The sequence below is a fragment of the Oncorhynchus tshawytscha genome, linkage group LG05, assembly GCF_018296145.1.
Source record: "Oncorhynchus tshawytscha isolate Ot180627B linkage group LG05, Otsh_v2.0, whole genome shotgun sequence".
Taxonomy (NCBI): Eukaryota; Metazoa; Chordata; class Actinopteri; order Salmoniformes; family Salmonidae; genus Oncorhynchus; species Oncorhynchus tshawytscha.
This window is the reverse complement of record NC_056433.1, coordinates 88,283,442-88,298,432: the sequence shown is the minus strand read 5'-3', so window position 1 is coordinate 88,298,432 and position 14,991 is coordinate 88,283,442. Positions and strand designations below refer to the sequence as shown.

The 14,991-nt window shown below is 39.2% G+C and overlaps 1 protein-coding gene across 1 annotated transcript in view; it reads right to left on the bottom strand.

The window, feature by feature from the left end:
- The window catches only part of LOC112251468 (sodium/potassium-transporting ATPase subunit beta-233-like), a 32,636-nt gene extending 18,069 nt beyond the window's left edge, over window positions 1-14,567 (bottom strand). Inside the window, exons 1-2 of the mRNA XM_042322661.1 lie at window positions 14,203-14,567; window positions 5,492-5,620 (exon numbers count right to left, since the gene is read on the bottom strand). Coding sequence (XP_042178595.1) covers window positions 5,492-5,620; window positions 14,203-14,296 — 223 coding nt within the window. The 5' untranslated portion in view covers window positions 14,297-14,567. The remainder of the gene's footprint in view (window positions 1-5,491; window positions 5,621-14,202) is intronic.
- Between the last annotated feature and the right edge of the window lie 424 nt (window positions 14,568-14,991).

Sequence of the window (14,991 nt, the reverse complement as noted above, 5' to 3'; positions counted from 1 at the left end):
GAGAAAAGGGCAACCAGTGAAGAACAAACACCATTGTAAATACAACCCATATTTATGCTTATTTATTTTATCTTGTGTCCTTTAGCCATTTGTACATTGTTAGAACACTGTATATATATATATAATATGACATTTGTAATGTCTTTACTGTTTTGAAACTTCTGTATGTGTAATGTTTACTGTTAATTTTTGTTGTTTTTCACTTTATATATTCACTTTGTATGTTGTCTACCTCACTTGCTTTGGCAATGTTAACACATGTTTGCCATGCCAATAAAGCCCTTGAATTGAATTGAATTGAATTGAATTGAGAGACAGAGAGAGAGAGAGAGAGAGAGAGAGACAGAGAGAGATACAGAGAGAGAGAGACAGAGAGAGAGAGAGACAGAGAGAGAGACAGAGAGAGAGAGAGAGACAGAGAGAGAGAGACAGAGAGAGAGAGAGAGAGAGAGAGAGACAGAGAGAGAGAGACAGAGAGAGAGAGACAGAGAGAGAGAGACAGAGAGAGAGAGAGACAGAGAGAGCAGCTGCACTGTTGCGTCTCTTTAAACATGCCTTTAAAAGATTACAGAAATAATTTCTGACTCCACCTTATGAAGGAAAAAACAAAAAACAGGCTCATATCAGCTGCCCTCCACACACACAGGGCGCTCAACTTCATTCCCAAAGATGTGTTCATGAACAAGACAATCGAGTCCCAGTAAAAGTTGTGAAGTGTTGTGTTTCCCAGAGATGAAGAATGTGGAGGGAAGTTGACAGGCAGGGAGGGAGGAGGAAGGACAAAATGGCTGAAGCTGTCTGCGGTCAGAGGGACCTTCAGTGGAGAGGAGGAGGAGGGGTTCAGGAGCAGCTTTTGACAGAAACCTTGGAAGTAAGACAGTCAACCACGTAACAGCAGCATAAAGGAGACCAGTAGCCACAATCCTTCACCAACCGGACCTCAATAACGACGCGTTAGAAACCCTGAAGCCCAAAGCATTATGGTAGATTGTGATAAAAGCCTATTCAAATATACTCTTTACTGATATGAGGTTATGTAGGCCTTATTATCATACACTTACTAGGCATATATATGTTTCAATTATCATTCTAGTTCCATTTATGTACACTTGTAGAAATGTTCTCTGTAAATGAACCCATGAACTACACAGATAGAATCGTTTAATTATAGTTGGTTTAAATCTGTTCCACTGAGCCAACTCAATATAGTAAACAGTGTTATGAGTAAATAATGAATAATTCTTCTTCTTTTACATGTACTGTAGAAAAGTGATATCCCAATACAGATATCCCAATACAGATATCCCAATAAATACAGATATCCCAATACAGATATCCCAATACAGATATCCCAATACAGATATCCCAATACAGATATCCCAATACAGATATCCCAATACAGATATCCCAATACAGATATGATATCCCAATATATATCCCAATACAGATATGATATCCCAATACATATATCCCAATACAGATATGATATCCCAATATATATCCCAATACAGATATGATATCCCAATACAGATATCCCAATACAGATATCCCAATACAGATATCCCAATACAGATATCCCAATACAGATATCCCAATACAGATATCCCAATACAGATATCCCAATACAGATATCCCAATACAGATATCCCAATACAGATATCCCAATACAGATATCCCAATACAGATATCCCAATACAGATATGATATCCCAATATATATCCCAATACAGATGTGATATCCCAATACAGATATGATATCCCAATATATATCCCAATATCCCAGATGTGATATCCCAATACAGATATGATATCCCAATATATATCCCAATATCCCAGATGTGATATCCCAATACAGATATCCCAATACAGATATGATATCCCAATATATATCCCAATATCCCAGATGTGATATCCCAATACAGATATCCCAATACAGATATGATATCCCAATATATATCCCAATATCCCAGATGTGATATCCCAATACAGATATCCCATACAGTAAAGTATAAACACACTTAAGGGTAAAAATAAAAATAAAATGTTTTCAGCAAAATAGTGTTTTTTTTTAGACAACTGAAAACTTCAAGGAGTAGGGTCTGATGGGAAACTGTGATGTCATCGGCCTCCCTACTGCTTGAGGAGCAGTGGGGGACAAAAAGAGGAAATCGGGAGACTGGAGTGACACTTTTACTTCCTCAATCACTACCACCTCCAGAGAATATCTCATACCTCATTTAGCTTCCGATGGAAATCCCACTTAACAAAATGACAAACGGATATTGCCTAAAGCAGTATAAAGCAGTATAAAGGAGTATAAAGCAGTATAAAGCAGTATAAAGCAGTATAAGCAGTATAAAGCAGTATAAAGCAGTATAAGCAGTATAAAGCAGTATAAAGCAGTATAAAGCTACATAAAGCTGTATAAAGGAGTATAAGCAGTATAAAGCAGTATAAAGCAGTATAAAGCAGTATAAAGCAACATAAAGCAGTATAAAGCAGTATAAAGCAACATAAAGCAGTATAAGAAGTATAAGAAGTATAAGCAGTATAAAGCAACATAAAGCAGTATAAAGCAGTATAAAGCAACATAAAGCAGTATAAAGCAGTATAAGCAGTATAAGCAGTATAAAGCAGTATAAAGCAGCATAAAGCAGTATAAGAAGTATAAAGCAACATAAAGCAGTATAAGCAGTATAAAGCATTATGAGCAGTATAAGCAGTATAAAGCAACATAAAGCAGTATAAAGCAGTATAAAGCAACATAAAGCAGTATAAAGCAACATAAAGCAGTATAAAGCTACATAAAGCTGTATAAAGCAACATAAAGCAGTATAAAGCTACATAAAGCTGTATAAGCAGTATAAGCAACATAAAGCAGTATAAAGCAACATAAAGCAGTATAAAGCTACATAAAGCTGTATAAAGCAACATAAAGCAGTATAAAGCTACATAAAGCTGTATAAGCAGTATAAGCAACATAAAGCAGTATAAAGCAACATAAAGCAGTATAAAGCAACATAAAGCAGTATAAAGCTACATAAAGCTGTATAAAGCAACATAAAGCAGTATAAAGCTACATAAAGCTGTATAAGCAGTATAAGCAGTATAAAGCAGTATAAAGCAACATAAAGCAGTATAAAGCAGTATAAAGCAGTATAAAGCAGTATAAGCAGTATAAAGCAGTATAAAGCAACATAAAGCAGTATAAAGCAGTATAAAGCAGTATAAAGCAACATAAAGCAGTATAAGAAGTATAAGAAGTATAAGCAGTATAAAGCAGTATAAAGCAACATAAAGCAGTATAAAGCAGTATAAGCAGTATAAGCAGTATAAAGCAGTATAAAGCAACATAAAGCAGTATAAAGCAACATAAAGCAGTATAAAGCAACATAAAGCAGTATAAAGCAGTATAAGCAGTATAAAGCAGTATAAAGCAACATAAAGCAGTATAAGAAGTATAAAGCAACATAAAGCAGTATAAGCAGTATAAAGCAGTATGAGCAGTATAAAGCAGTATAAAAGCAGCAACATAAAGCAGTATAAAGCAACATAAAGCAGTATAAAGCAGTATAAAGCAACATAAAGCAGTATAAAGCAACATAAAGCAGTATAAAGCAACATAAAGCAGTATAAAGCTACATAAAGCTGTATAAAGCAACATAAAGCAGTATAAAGCTACATAAAGCATAAAGCTGTATAAGCAGTATAAAGCAGTATAAAGCAACATAAAGCAACATAAAGCAGTATAAAGCAACATAAAGCAGTATAAAGCTACATAAAGCTGTATAAAGCAACATAAAGCAGTATAAAGCTACATAAAGCTGTATAAGCAGTATAAAGCAACATAAAGCAGTATAAAGCAGTATAAGCAGTATAAAGCAGTATAAAGCAGTATAAAGCAGTATAAAGCAGTATAAAGCAACATAAAGCAGTATAAAGCAGTATAAAGCAGTATAAAGCAACATAAAGCAGTATAAGAAGTATAAGAAGTATAAGCAGTATAAAGCAGTATAAAGCAACATAAAGCAGTATAAAGCAGTATAAGCAGTATAAAGCAGTATAAAGCAACATAAAGCAGTATAAGAAGTATAAAGCAACATAAAGCAGTATAAGCAGTATAAGCAGTATAAAGCAGTATGAGCAGTATAAGCAGTATAAAGCAGTATAAAGCAACATAAAGCAGTATAAAGCAGTATAAAGCAACATAAAGCAGTATAAAGCAACATAAAGCAGTATAAAGCAACATAAAGCAGTATAAAGCTACATAAAGCTGTATAAAGCAACATAAAGCAGTATAAAGCTACATAGAGCTGTATAAGCAGTATAAAGCAGTATAAAGCAACATAAAGCAGTATAAAGCAACATAAAGCAGTATAAAGCTACATAAAGCTGTATAAAGCAACATAAAGCAGTATAAAGCTACATAAAGCTGTATAAGCAGTATAAGCAGTATAAAGCAGTATAAAGCAACATAAAGCAGTATAAAGCAGTATAAAGCAACATAAAGCAGTATAAAGCAACATAAACAGTATAAAGCTACATAAAGCTGTATAAAGCAACATAAAGCAGTATAAAGCTACATAAAGCTGTATAAGCAGTATAAGCAACATAAAGCAGTTTAAAGCAACATAAAGCAGTATAAAGCAACATAAAGCAGTATAAAGCTACATAAAGCTGTATAAGCAGTATAAGCAACATAAAGCAGTTTAAAGCAACATAAAGCAGTATAAAGCAACATAAAGCAGTATAAAGCAACATAAAGCAGTATAAAGCTACATAAAGCTGTATAAAGCAGTATAAAGCAACATAAAGCAGTATAAAGCAGTATAAGCAGTATAAGCAGTATAAGCAGTATGAGCAGTATAAGCAGTATAAAGCAGTATAAAGCAACATAAAGCAGTATAAAGCAGTATAAAGCAACATAAAGCAGTATAAAGCTACATAAAGCTGTATAAAGCAGTATAAAGCAACATAAAGCAGTATAAAAGAACATAAAGCAGTATAAAGCAACATAAAGCTACATAAAGCTCTATAAAGCAGTATGAAGCAGTATAAAGCAGTATAAGCAGTATAAAGCAGTATAAGCAGTATGAAGCAGTATAAAGCAGTATAAGCAGTATAAAGCAGTATGAAGCAGTATAAAGCAGTATAAAGCAGTATGAAGCAGTATAAGCAGTATAAAGCAGTATAAAGCAGTATAAGCAGTATAAAGCAGTATAAAGCAGTATAAGCAGTATAAGCAGTATAAAGCAGTATGAAGCAGTATAAGCAGTATAAAGCAGTATAAAGCAGTATAAGCAGTATAAAGCAGTATAAAGCAGTATAAGCAGTATAAGCAGTATAAAGCAGTATAAGCAGTATAAGCAGTATAAGCAGTATAAAGCAGTATAAAGCAGTATAAAGCAGTATAAGCAGTATTAAGCAGTATAAGCAGCATAAAGCAGTATTATCAGCATAAAGCAGTATAAGGGGAGTAGAGCAGTCTTTACCTGGTGGGGCGACTCTGTCCTGGTAGGTGGGTTTGTAGTTACTAAGGGTTAGCAGCAGGGCCTGGATGGTACCAATGAAAATCCCAGCCAAGCATCCATAGAAGATCAGGTAGAACAACAAGATTTTAACTGCGGAGAGAAAGAGAAGGGGTTAATTACAAATGGGCATATACTGTACATTAGTAGTAGGTTATGTACTGATGTGCATGTAGTTTATTAGCAGAGCACCGTGCATGGGTGAATGGGTGACGTCGATCTTGAGGAGACTGACAGTAACACTCCAGCGTTCCCCAACATCCTGATATGGATTCATCCTACCAGGCCCCTTGAACATTTTGTCTAAATTGATTTTAACTGGATATTCCAGTCTTAGAATACGGTGGTGAAGCTTTCAGCAAAGCTGAGAAACTCTCCAGGACAACCACCATTAGACATTTGACTGACAGGCTGCTGAATGGAAGACGTCTGGGTTTTATAGGCTGCTGAATGGAAGACGTCTGGGTTTTACAGGCTGCTGAATGGAAGACGTCTGGGTTTTACAGGCTGCTGAATAGAAGACGTCTGGGTTTTATAGGCTGCTGAATGGAAGACGTCTGGGTTTTATAGGCTGCTGAATGGAAGACGTCTGGGTTTTACAGGCTGCTGAATAGAAGACGTCTGGGTTTTACAGGGCTGCTGAATGGAAGACGTCTGGGTTTTATAGGCTGCTGAATGGAAGACGTCTGGGTTTTACAGGGCTGCTGAATGGAAGACGTCTGGGTTTTACAGGCTGCTGAATAGAAGACGTCTGGGTTTTATAGGCTGCTGAATAGAAGACGTCTGGGTTTTATAGGCTGCTGAATAGAAGACGTCTGGGTTTTACAGGGCTGCTGAATGGAAGACGTCTGGGTTTTACAGGGCTGCTGAATAGAAGACGTCTGGGTTTTATAGGCTGCTGAATGGAAGACGTCTGGGTTTTACAGGGCTGCTGAATGAAGACGTCTGGGTTTTATAGGCTGCTGAATGAAAGACGTCTGGGTTTTATAGGCTGCTGAATGGAAGACGTCTGGGTTTTATAGGCTGCTGAATAGAAGACGTCTGGGTTTTATAGGCTGCTGAATAGAAGACGTCTGGGTTTTACAGGGCTGCTGAATGGAAGACGTCTGGGTTTTACAGGGCTGCTGAATAGAAGACGTCTGGGTTTTATAGGCTGCTGAATGGAAGACGTCTGGGTTTTACAGGGCTGCTGAATGGAAGACGTCTGGGTTTTACAGGGCTGCTGAATGGAAGACGTCTGGGTTTTACAGGGCTGCTGAATGGAAGACGTCTGGGTTTTATAGGCTGCTGAATGGAAGACGTCTGGGTTTTATAGGCTGCTGAATGGAAGACGTCTGGGTTTTACAGGGCTGCTGAATGGAAGACGTCTGGGTTTTATAGGCTGCTGAATGGAAGACGTCTGGGTTTTACAGGCTGCTGAATAGAAGACGTCTGGGTTTTATAGGCTGCTGAATGGAAGACGTCTGGGTTTTATAGGCTGCTGAATGGAAGACGTCTGGGTTTTACAGGGCTGCTGAATGGAAGACGTCTGGGTTTTATAGGCTGCTGAATGGAAGACGTCTGGGTTTTACAGGGCTGAGTAACTAGTGATTAGGAATGTGCTGGGCATTGTTGTGGCTTAGCTAGCTATAATTCAAATAATAATGAAAATACACGAAAATCAAGTTTGATATTATGTTCTTCAACCATAGATATTGCGTTATTATAGTGTTAGAGGGATATTTATTCAATCTAATTATTAAATCTAGGCCGTCATTGTAAATAAGAATTTGTTCTTAACTGACTTGCCTAGTTAAATAAAGGTTAATTAAAGGTTAATATATATATATATATATATATATTTATAAACTCAGCAAAAAAAGAAACATCCCTTTTTCAGGACCCTGTTTTTCAAAGATAATTCGTAAAAATCCAAATAACTTCACAGATCTTCATTGTAAAGGGTTTAAACACTGTTTCCCATGCTTGTTCAATGAACCATAAACAATTAATGAACATGCACCTGTGGAACGGTAGTTAAGACACTAACAGCTTACAGACGGTAGGCAATTAAGGTCACAGTTATGAAAACTTAGGACACTAAAAAGGTCTTTCTACTGACTCTGAAAAACACCAAAAGAAAAATGCCCAGGGTCCCTGCTCATCTGCGTGAATGTGCCTTAGGCATGCTGCAAGGAGGCATGAGGACTGCAGATGTGGCCAGAGCAATAAATGGCAATGTCCGCACTGTGAGACGCCTAAGACAGCGCTACAGGGAGACAGGACATCTGATTGTGGACAGCTGATTGTCCTCGCAGTGGCAGACCACGTGGAACAACACCTGCACAGGATCGGTACATCTGAACATCACACCTGCGGGACAGGTACAGGATGGCAACAACAACTGCCCGAGTTACACCAGGAACGCGCAATCCCTCTATCAGTGCTCAGACTGTCCGCAATAGGCTGGACTGAGGGCTTGTAGGCCTGTTGTAATGCAGGTCCTCACCAGACATCACCGGCAACAACATCGCCTATGGGCACAAACCCACCGTCGCTGGACCAGACAGGACTGGCACTGACTCACTGACGAGTCGCGGTTTTGTCTCACCAGGGGTGCCGGTCAGATTCGTGTTTATTGTCGAAGAAATGAGCGTTACACTGGGACCTGTTGGATCGGAGGGTGAGGGCTAGGGCCATTCCTCCAAGAAATGTCCGGGAACTTGCAGGTGCCTTGGTGGAAGAGTGGAGTAATATGTCTGTGGAACTTGTTCAGTTTATGTCTCAGTTGTTGAATCTTATGTTCATACAAATATTTACACATCTTAGGTTTGCTGAAAATAGACGCTGTTCACAGTCAGAGGGTGTTTCTTTTTTTGCTGAGTTTATATATACAGTTTAACTTACTGTGTCATCCTTTGCCACCAAGCTCAGTAACTAATGGACATGTCTAAAATATGTAACTTTCCAAATGGCTGAAAAACAAACCATTACATCTGCTTATCTAAACAAAACGCATGCTGTCATTACAAATGCTTATGATCCAATACGAGAAGGAATTCAACAATTTATTTAATTTCAAAAACAGTCTAAATCCCTGTAAGAAGCACAAGACTGTTAATCTTCCTGAAACTCAAGCTTTCTCTGAATTGACTGTAAACTTCAGGGCAGCCTTTACCATGTATTTCATCCTTACTCTGCTGTTAATGCCAGGATAGAAACAGAGCCCGTTGATAGTACTAAACAACTTTACTTCCATACTAGAATACACTAGCCTTCTAGAACACACTATCCTTCTAGAACACACTAGCCTTCTAGAACACACTAGCCTTCTAGAACACACTATCCTTCTAGAACACACTATCCTTCTAGAACACACTATCCCTCTAGAACACACTATCCTTCTAGAACACACTATCCTTCTAGAACACACTATCCCTCTAGAACACACTATCCTTCTAGAACACACTACCCTACTAGAATACACTATCCTTCTAGAACACACTATCCTTCTAGAACACACTAGCCTTCTAGAACACACTAGCCTTCTAGAACACACTATCTTTCTAGAACACACTATCCTTCTAGAATACACTACCCTACTAGAACACAGTATCCTTCTAGAACACACTATCCTTCTAGAACACACTATCCTTCTAGAACACACTACCCTAGTAGAACACACTATCCTTCTAGAACACACTATCCTTCTAGAACACACTATCCTATTAGATCACACTATCCTTCTAGAATATACTACCCTACTAGAACACAGTATCCTTCTAGAACACACTATCCTTCTAGAATACACTACCCTACTAGAATACAGTATCCTTCTAGAACACACTATCCTTCTAGAATACACTACCCTACTAGAACACACTACAAGACCAATTACATATTTTTCCACATAGTCAGCTTGGAGATTCGAACCAGCAACCTTTCGGTTACTGCCCCAATCATCTTAACTGCTAGGCTACGTGCATGTCCACACTTCACTACCCTACTAAAGTACACTTCCCCACACATATACTACTAAAGCATACTACACTACTTTTATTTTCTTCTCCACTCCTCCACTCTACACTTCTCTACTCTAACTCTACATTTCTCTACTCTAACTCTACACTTCACTACTCTAACTCTACACTTCTCTACTCTAACTAACTCTACACTTCTCTACTATAACTCTACACTTCTCTACTCTAACTCTACACTTCTCTACTATAACTCTACACTTCACTACTCTAACTCTACACTTCTCTACTCTACACTTCACTACTCTACCTCTACACTTAACTACTCTACACTTCTCTACTCTACCTCTACACTTCTCTACTCTACCTCTACACTTCACTACTTTATCTCTACACTTCACTACTCTAACTCTACACTTCACTACTCTACCTCTACACTTCTCTACTCTAACTCTACACTTCACTACTCTACCTATACACTTCTCTACTCTAACTCTACACTTCACTACTCTACCTCTACACTTCACTACTCTACCTCTACACTTCACTACTCTACCTCTACACTTCACTACTCTACCTCTACACTTCTCTACTCTAACTCTACACTTCACTACTCTACCTCTACACTTCTCTACTCTAACTCTACACTTCACTACTCTACCTCTACACTTCACTACTCTAACTCTACACTTCACTACTCTACCTCTACACTTCTCTACTCTACCTCTACACTTCACTACTCTAACTCTACACTACTCTACCTCTACACTTCACTACTCTACCTCTACACTTCTCTACTCTAACTCTACACTTCACTACTCTACCTCTACACTTCACTACTCTAACTCTACACTTCACTACTCTACCTCTACACTTCTCTACTCTACCTCTACACTTCACTACTCTAACTCTACACTACTCTACCTCTACACTTCACTACTCTAACTCTACACTTCTCTACTCTAACTCTACACTACTATAACTCTACACTTCTCTACTCTACCTCTACACTTCTGTACTCTACCTCTACACTTCACTACTCTTACTCTACACTACTCTAACTCTACACTTCACTACTCTAACTCTACACTTCACTACTCTACACTTCACTACTCTACCTCTAGACTTCACTACTCTACCTCTACACTTCTCTACTCTACCTCTACATTTCACTACTCTAAAGCTACACTTCACTACTCTAACTCTACACTTCTCTACTCTAACTCTACACTTCACTACTCTAACTCTACATACACTTTGTGTTGAACTGAATCTCATTGACCTCTCGCTAGGCGGTCTCTCGTGATGCAATAATAACGGAGGGCAACAACACTATCAGTCACTCTGGGTCTTTGTCAATGGTTACCAGTCCCGCTCCCCTGTCCGCCTCATTTACAAACATCCCTAAACTCACACCTCACCTCACCTCACCTCACCTCACCTCACCTCCCCTCCCCCACCACCAACACAGCCGGCAGGCAGGCAGAGACAGGTGTGGCTAGACAAGCAGGCAGGGGCCATGGGGATAGACAAGCAGGCAGGCAGAGACAGGTGTGGCCAGAGAAGATCATTTATTTCCCTGCTTGTGAAGGTGACCGCCTGGCCTGTAGTAAATCAACCCATGTTTTCAGTAGTTAATAACTGTTTAGTCATGTAGAGGTGTAGATAACTACTGGAACTACTGTTTTTTAGGCAACAGATTTACCAAATTTTCACTTGAAACATCCTTTTTGTGTTTAATAGGATAAAAGACACATTCTGTCAACATCTGACTACAGAGTGATCTGTTCTGGCAATTTTTGTATTCTATGACATTTCATTTTTAGGATATGATCATTGTTCACAAAGTAGTTTGGAGACTACTTTTTCAAAGTAACTTTAGTTACAAAATATGATTTACTTCAGGGTAGCTTTAGCGTAGCTTACCTTCTTCCAGTGTGAAGTAATTCATCGCTTGGTAAACTAGATTTTCAGAGTAGCTTCTGCAACACTGATTACAACACAACCAGTGACCAAACAATCTACAGGAAAAAGCATCTCATATTGTGTTGTGTCAGTGTGTGAGAGAGAGAGAGAGAGAGAGAGAGAGCTGTAAAACAAATCACATTTAAGATGACTGTAGGCCAATTTAGTTTTTAACATGTATTTTTTACTTAACTAGGCAAGTCAGTTAAGAACAAATTCCCCGGCCAAACCTGCGCCGCACAATTGGGACTCCCATTCTCAGCCAGTTGTGATACAGCCTGGAATCGGACCAGGGTCTGTAGTGATGCCTCTAGCACTGAGATGCAGTGACTTAGACCGCTGCGTCACTTGGGCACCCAAAGTCTATTCATTTATTAGTCTCTCAACTCCATGCTTTTCTTCCACAGCCACGACCAGGGTGAACTGCTCACGGCGAATTACTTAACTCAGACCATTATCTCTGTCTCTCTTGTACAAGGTGAGCATTATCTCTGTCTCTCTTGTACAAGGTGAGCATTATCTCTGTCTCTCTTGTACAAGGTGAGCATTATCTCTGTCTCTCTTGTACACGGTGAGCATTATCTCTGTCTCTCTTGTACAAGGTGAGCATTATCTCTGTCTCTCTTGTACAAGATGAGCATTATCTCTGTCTCTCTTGTACAAGGTGAGCATTATCTCTGTCTCTCTTGTACAAGGTGAGCATTATCTCTGTCTCTCTTGTACAAGATGAGCATTATCTCTGTCTCTCTTGTACAAGGTGAGCATTATCTCTGTCTCTCTTGTACACGGTGAGCATTATCTCTGTCTCTCTTGTACAAGGTGAGCATTATCTCTGTCTCTCTTGTACACGGTGAGCATTATCTCTGTCTCTCTTGTACAAGGTGAGCATTATCAAGTGTAAACATCTACATTTTCTTTATAAATCCTACTAGTTGAATTGGCCAATAGGAGACTTGTTGAATACCTTCCTTGTGATAACCCTCTCTCTCTCTCTCTCTCTCAGCTTGGTCTGTGTCCCTCCCCCAGAGCAGCGGGCGGGGAAGACAGACATGGCTTCCTGTTGTGAATGGACAACCCAGACATTTCTCAAGGCAGGCAGCACAGAGATTGATGAGATGATCCGTATTGTACGTTTAAGCCGTAATGGTAAAAGGGGGTATTACACTGTCATTGGTTACAAGTGTCACCAAAATACAGAACCGTTTCTTTGATGATGATCAATTGTGATTTGATGCAACAATGAGATGGTGCCATTCAGCCAGTCCAGTCAGGAATACTGTATATATGACTCTGAGCCGGTTTATCCATGCGTCATAACCACACCGACGTGGTCATACAGAGGGTCGTGTATGTAGACTATGCAAACACAGCGTTCACGCCAGAAAACCTTTTGACTTTCAAAACGTAGATCATTTAATGGATCTTCTGAATTCAATAAAAACCATTCCGAGATCAGTAAGAGTTTCGAGAGATAAACCAGAACGTTTCAGTAACGAGCACTATTTGCGGTGGCAGGATTCAGGAAACTGACAACCGTTGTTCCTGTCACCCACTAGAGTTTTGTCGTGTAAATCTGTATTTTTCTCCTATTGTGAAATCACACGGTAATAATCGCCCTTCTGGAAACCTACAAAAGCAAACGGTAGGGTGTGTGAACTCCGGGATCTGAATGAGCTAATAAACAACCGACTGTTAGCAGAAAGAAACTTTTCCACGGGGCCCTGGAGAGGGGAGCATGTTGCTCGTCAAATGTTGATCCAAAACCACCTACCGAAACAAGTCTCCCGCTCGAATACCGAGCGAAACGGTAACAATGTAACGTCGAAGGCACCGCGTCACAACGTGACGCTGACCGGGAGAGCAGGAAAGTCGCGTGTTGCTAAATCAATGCTCATTGTTCCCCACATTTACATGAGACATTTACATGAGACATTTATCAGTCCGTCCAGAACAATGACAGCGGGCTCAGACTAAAGGGACTGATCACCTTGACTAACCTTGAACTATGATGCCTATAAAACATGAAGTATTCGGATAAAACACCTAATTACCGAGGTTATGGATGTTCTCCTGTCATTTAGCACATCGTTTTGTTCAGAGAAACAAACTAGTTCATATTCAACAACTTTATCATTTGTATCCAGGCTAACAATGTGACACCAGAAACAAGCATGCCATTTTGGCAAGACAACCCCCATGTTAGTTGCAATCCAACACTCCGGAATCGCACCATAGAATGTCAATTAGCTACGTCCTTCAAAATGACCTCTTTGGCAAATGACACCGAGAGAGCCTCTTGCTTTCAATAACGTATCGATCCGGTTTAGTCTAATAACGAATAGGGACATAATTAACGTTCACTGGACCTACAAGTAGAAATGAAAACGAGCTTTTAGACAGTACGCAATTTTTCGTTACGTTTATTGTAATCTTATCTCATCAATATGTTAGTTATTTTACAGATTAGTTTATAGCCTATTTCACAGTTAATTCATTGAATGTGTTTTTTTCCCGTGTACTTTTCCATTGAAAGTGAAAGTCACGATGCTACAAGTCAAATGCAACTGGTTCATTATTTTGTCAATCAACAAACGAGGGAAAGAGTCTGGAACCCTCCGTGCCGTTACCCTATTCAGAGGAATACACGGACACCTTCTGGAAACAACAGAGCTCAGACACTTATCATTCTTTATCCTTGAGTTAATAACCCCCCCGCCCCCCAAAAAGTAGTTTATTACGGATGTATGTACTTACACCAACTGCCACCAGTGCGTCCTAGAAATTCCTTCCTTTCCGAATTCCACAAAAAGCTCTTCCATCCACCGTCTCCATCTTTATTTGCCGACATATTTTTTGCTTTTTAATTTCACTTTTCAATTAAGGTGCTCTAATGTGCTTAGGAACCAGATTTCCCAAACTGTCCCCTGTACAGAATAGTAAAGGACAGCGTCGTACCCGGATCTCCCTATTGTACCGCACACAATTTATCTCTTACGGTAACCGACTCCGCCCGCAAACTCTTGTAATAAGTTACCTACAAAGAGAAGGCGGGGAGGGCCAACTCTCTGGCAAATCACAAACAGTCATCGTTTTGCGTAAGAATCGTATGCAGGGGGGGGCGACTGCTATGTCCCCTGCCCCATGAAAAGAGGGTAGGCAGGCGGTTCAAAATGACATCGTGAGAACACAAATTGTAGAATTCTAAAACTGCAATAGAATTCCAATTCTATTGTGATGTCATAAGCACCGCGACATTCTATGATCATTCTTGGAGTTCTATTTTGACATCACGTGTTAAAAGTGTTTTTTTTTCTTCTTTTCAGGAGATAACTTTTTGGGCATTTATTTGACCAGGCTGGCACATGGGGGTCTAAAGACCTGATTTACAAGCGAGAGCTCTGACTTACATGGCTTTAGAAATCCTGGGAAATGGGATGACGTAGTGCTTTCGGAAAGTATTCATACCCCTTGACTTGTTCAAAATGTTGTTGTGTTACAGCCTGAATTCAAAATGGATTAAATATGTTTTTTTTTTAAACATCA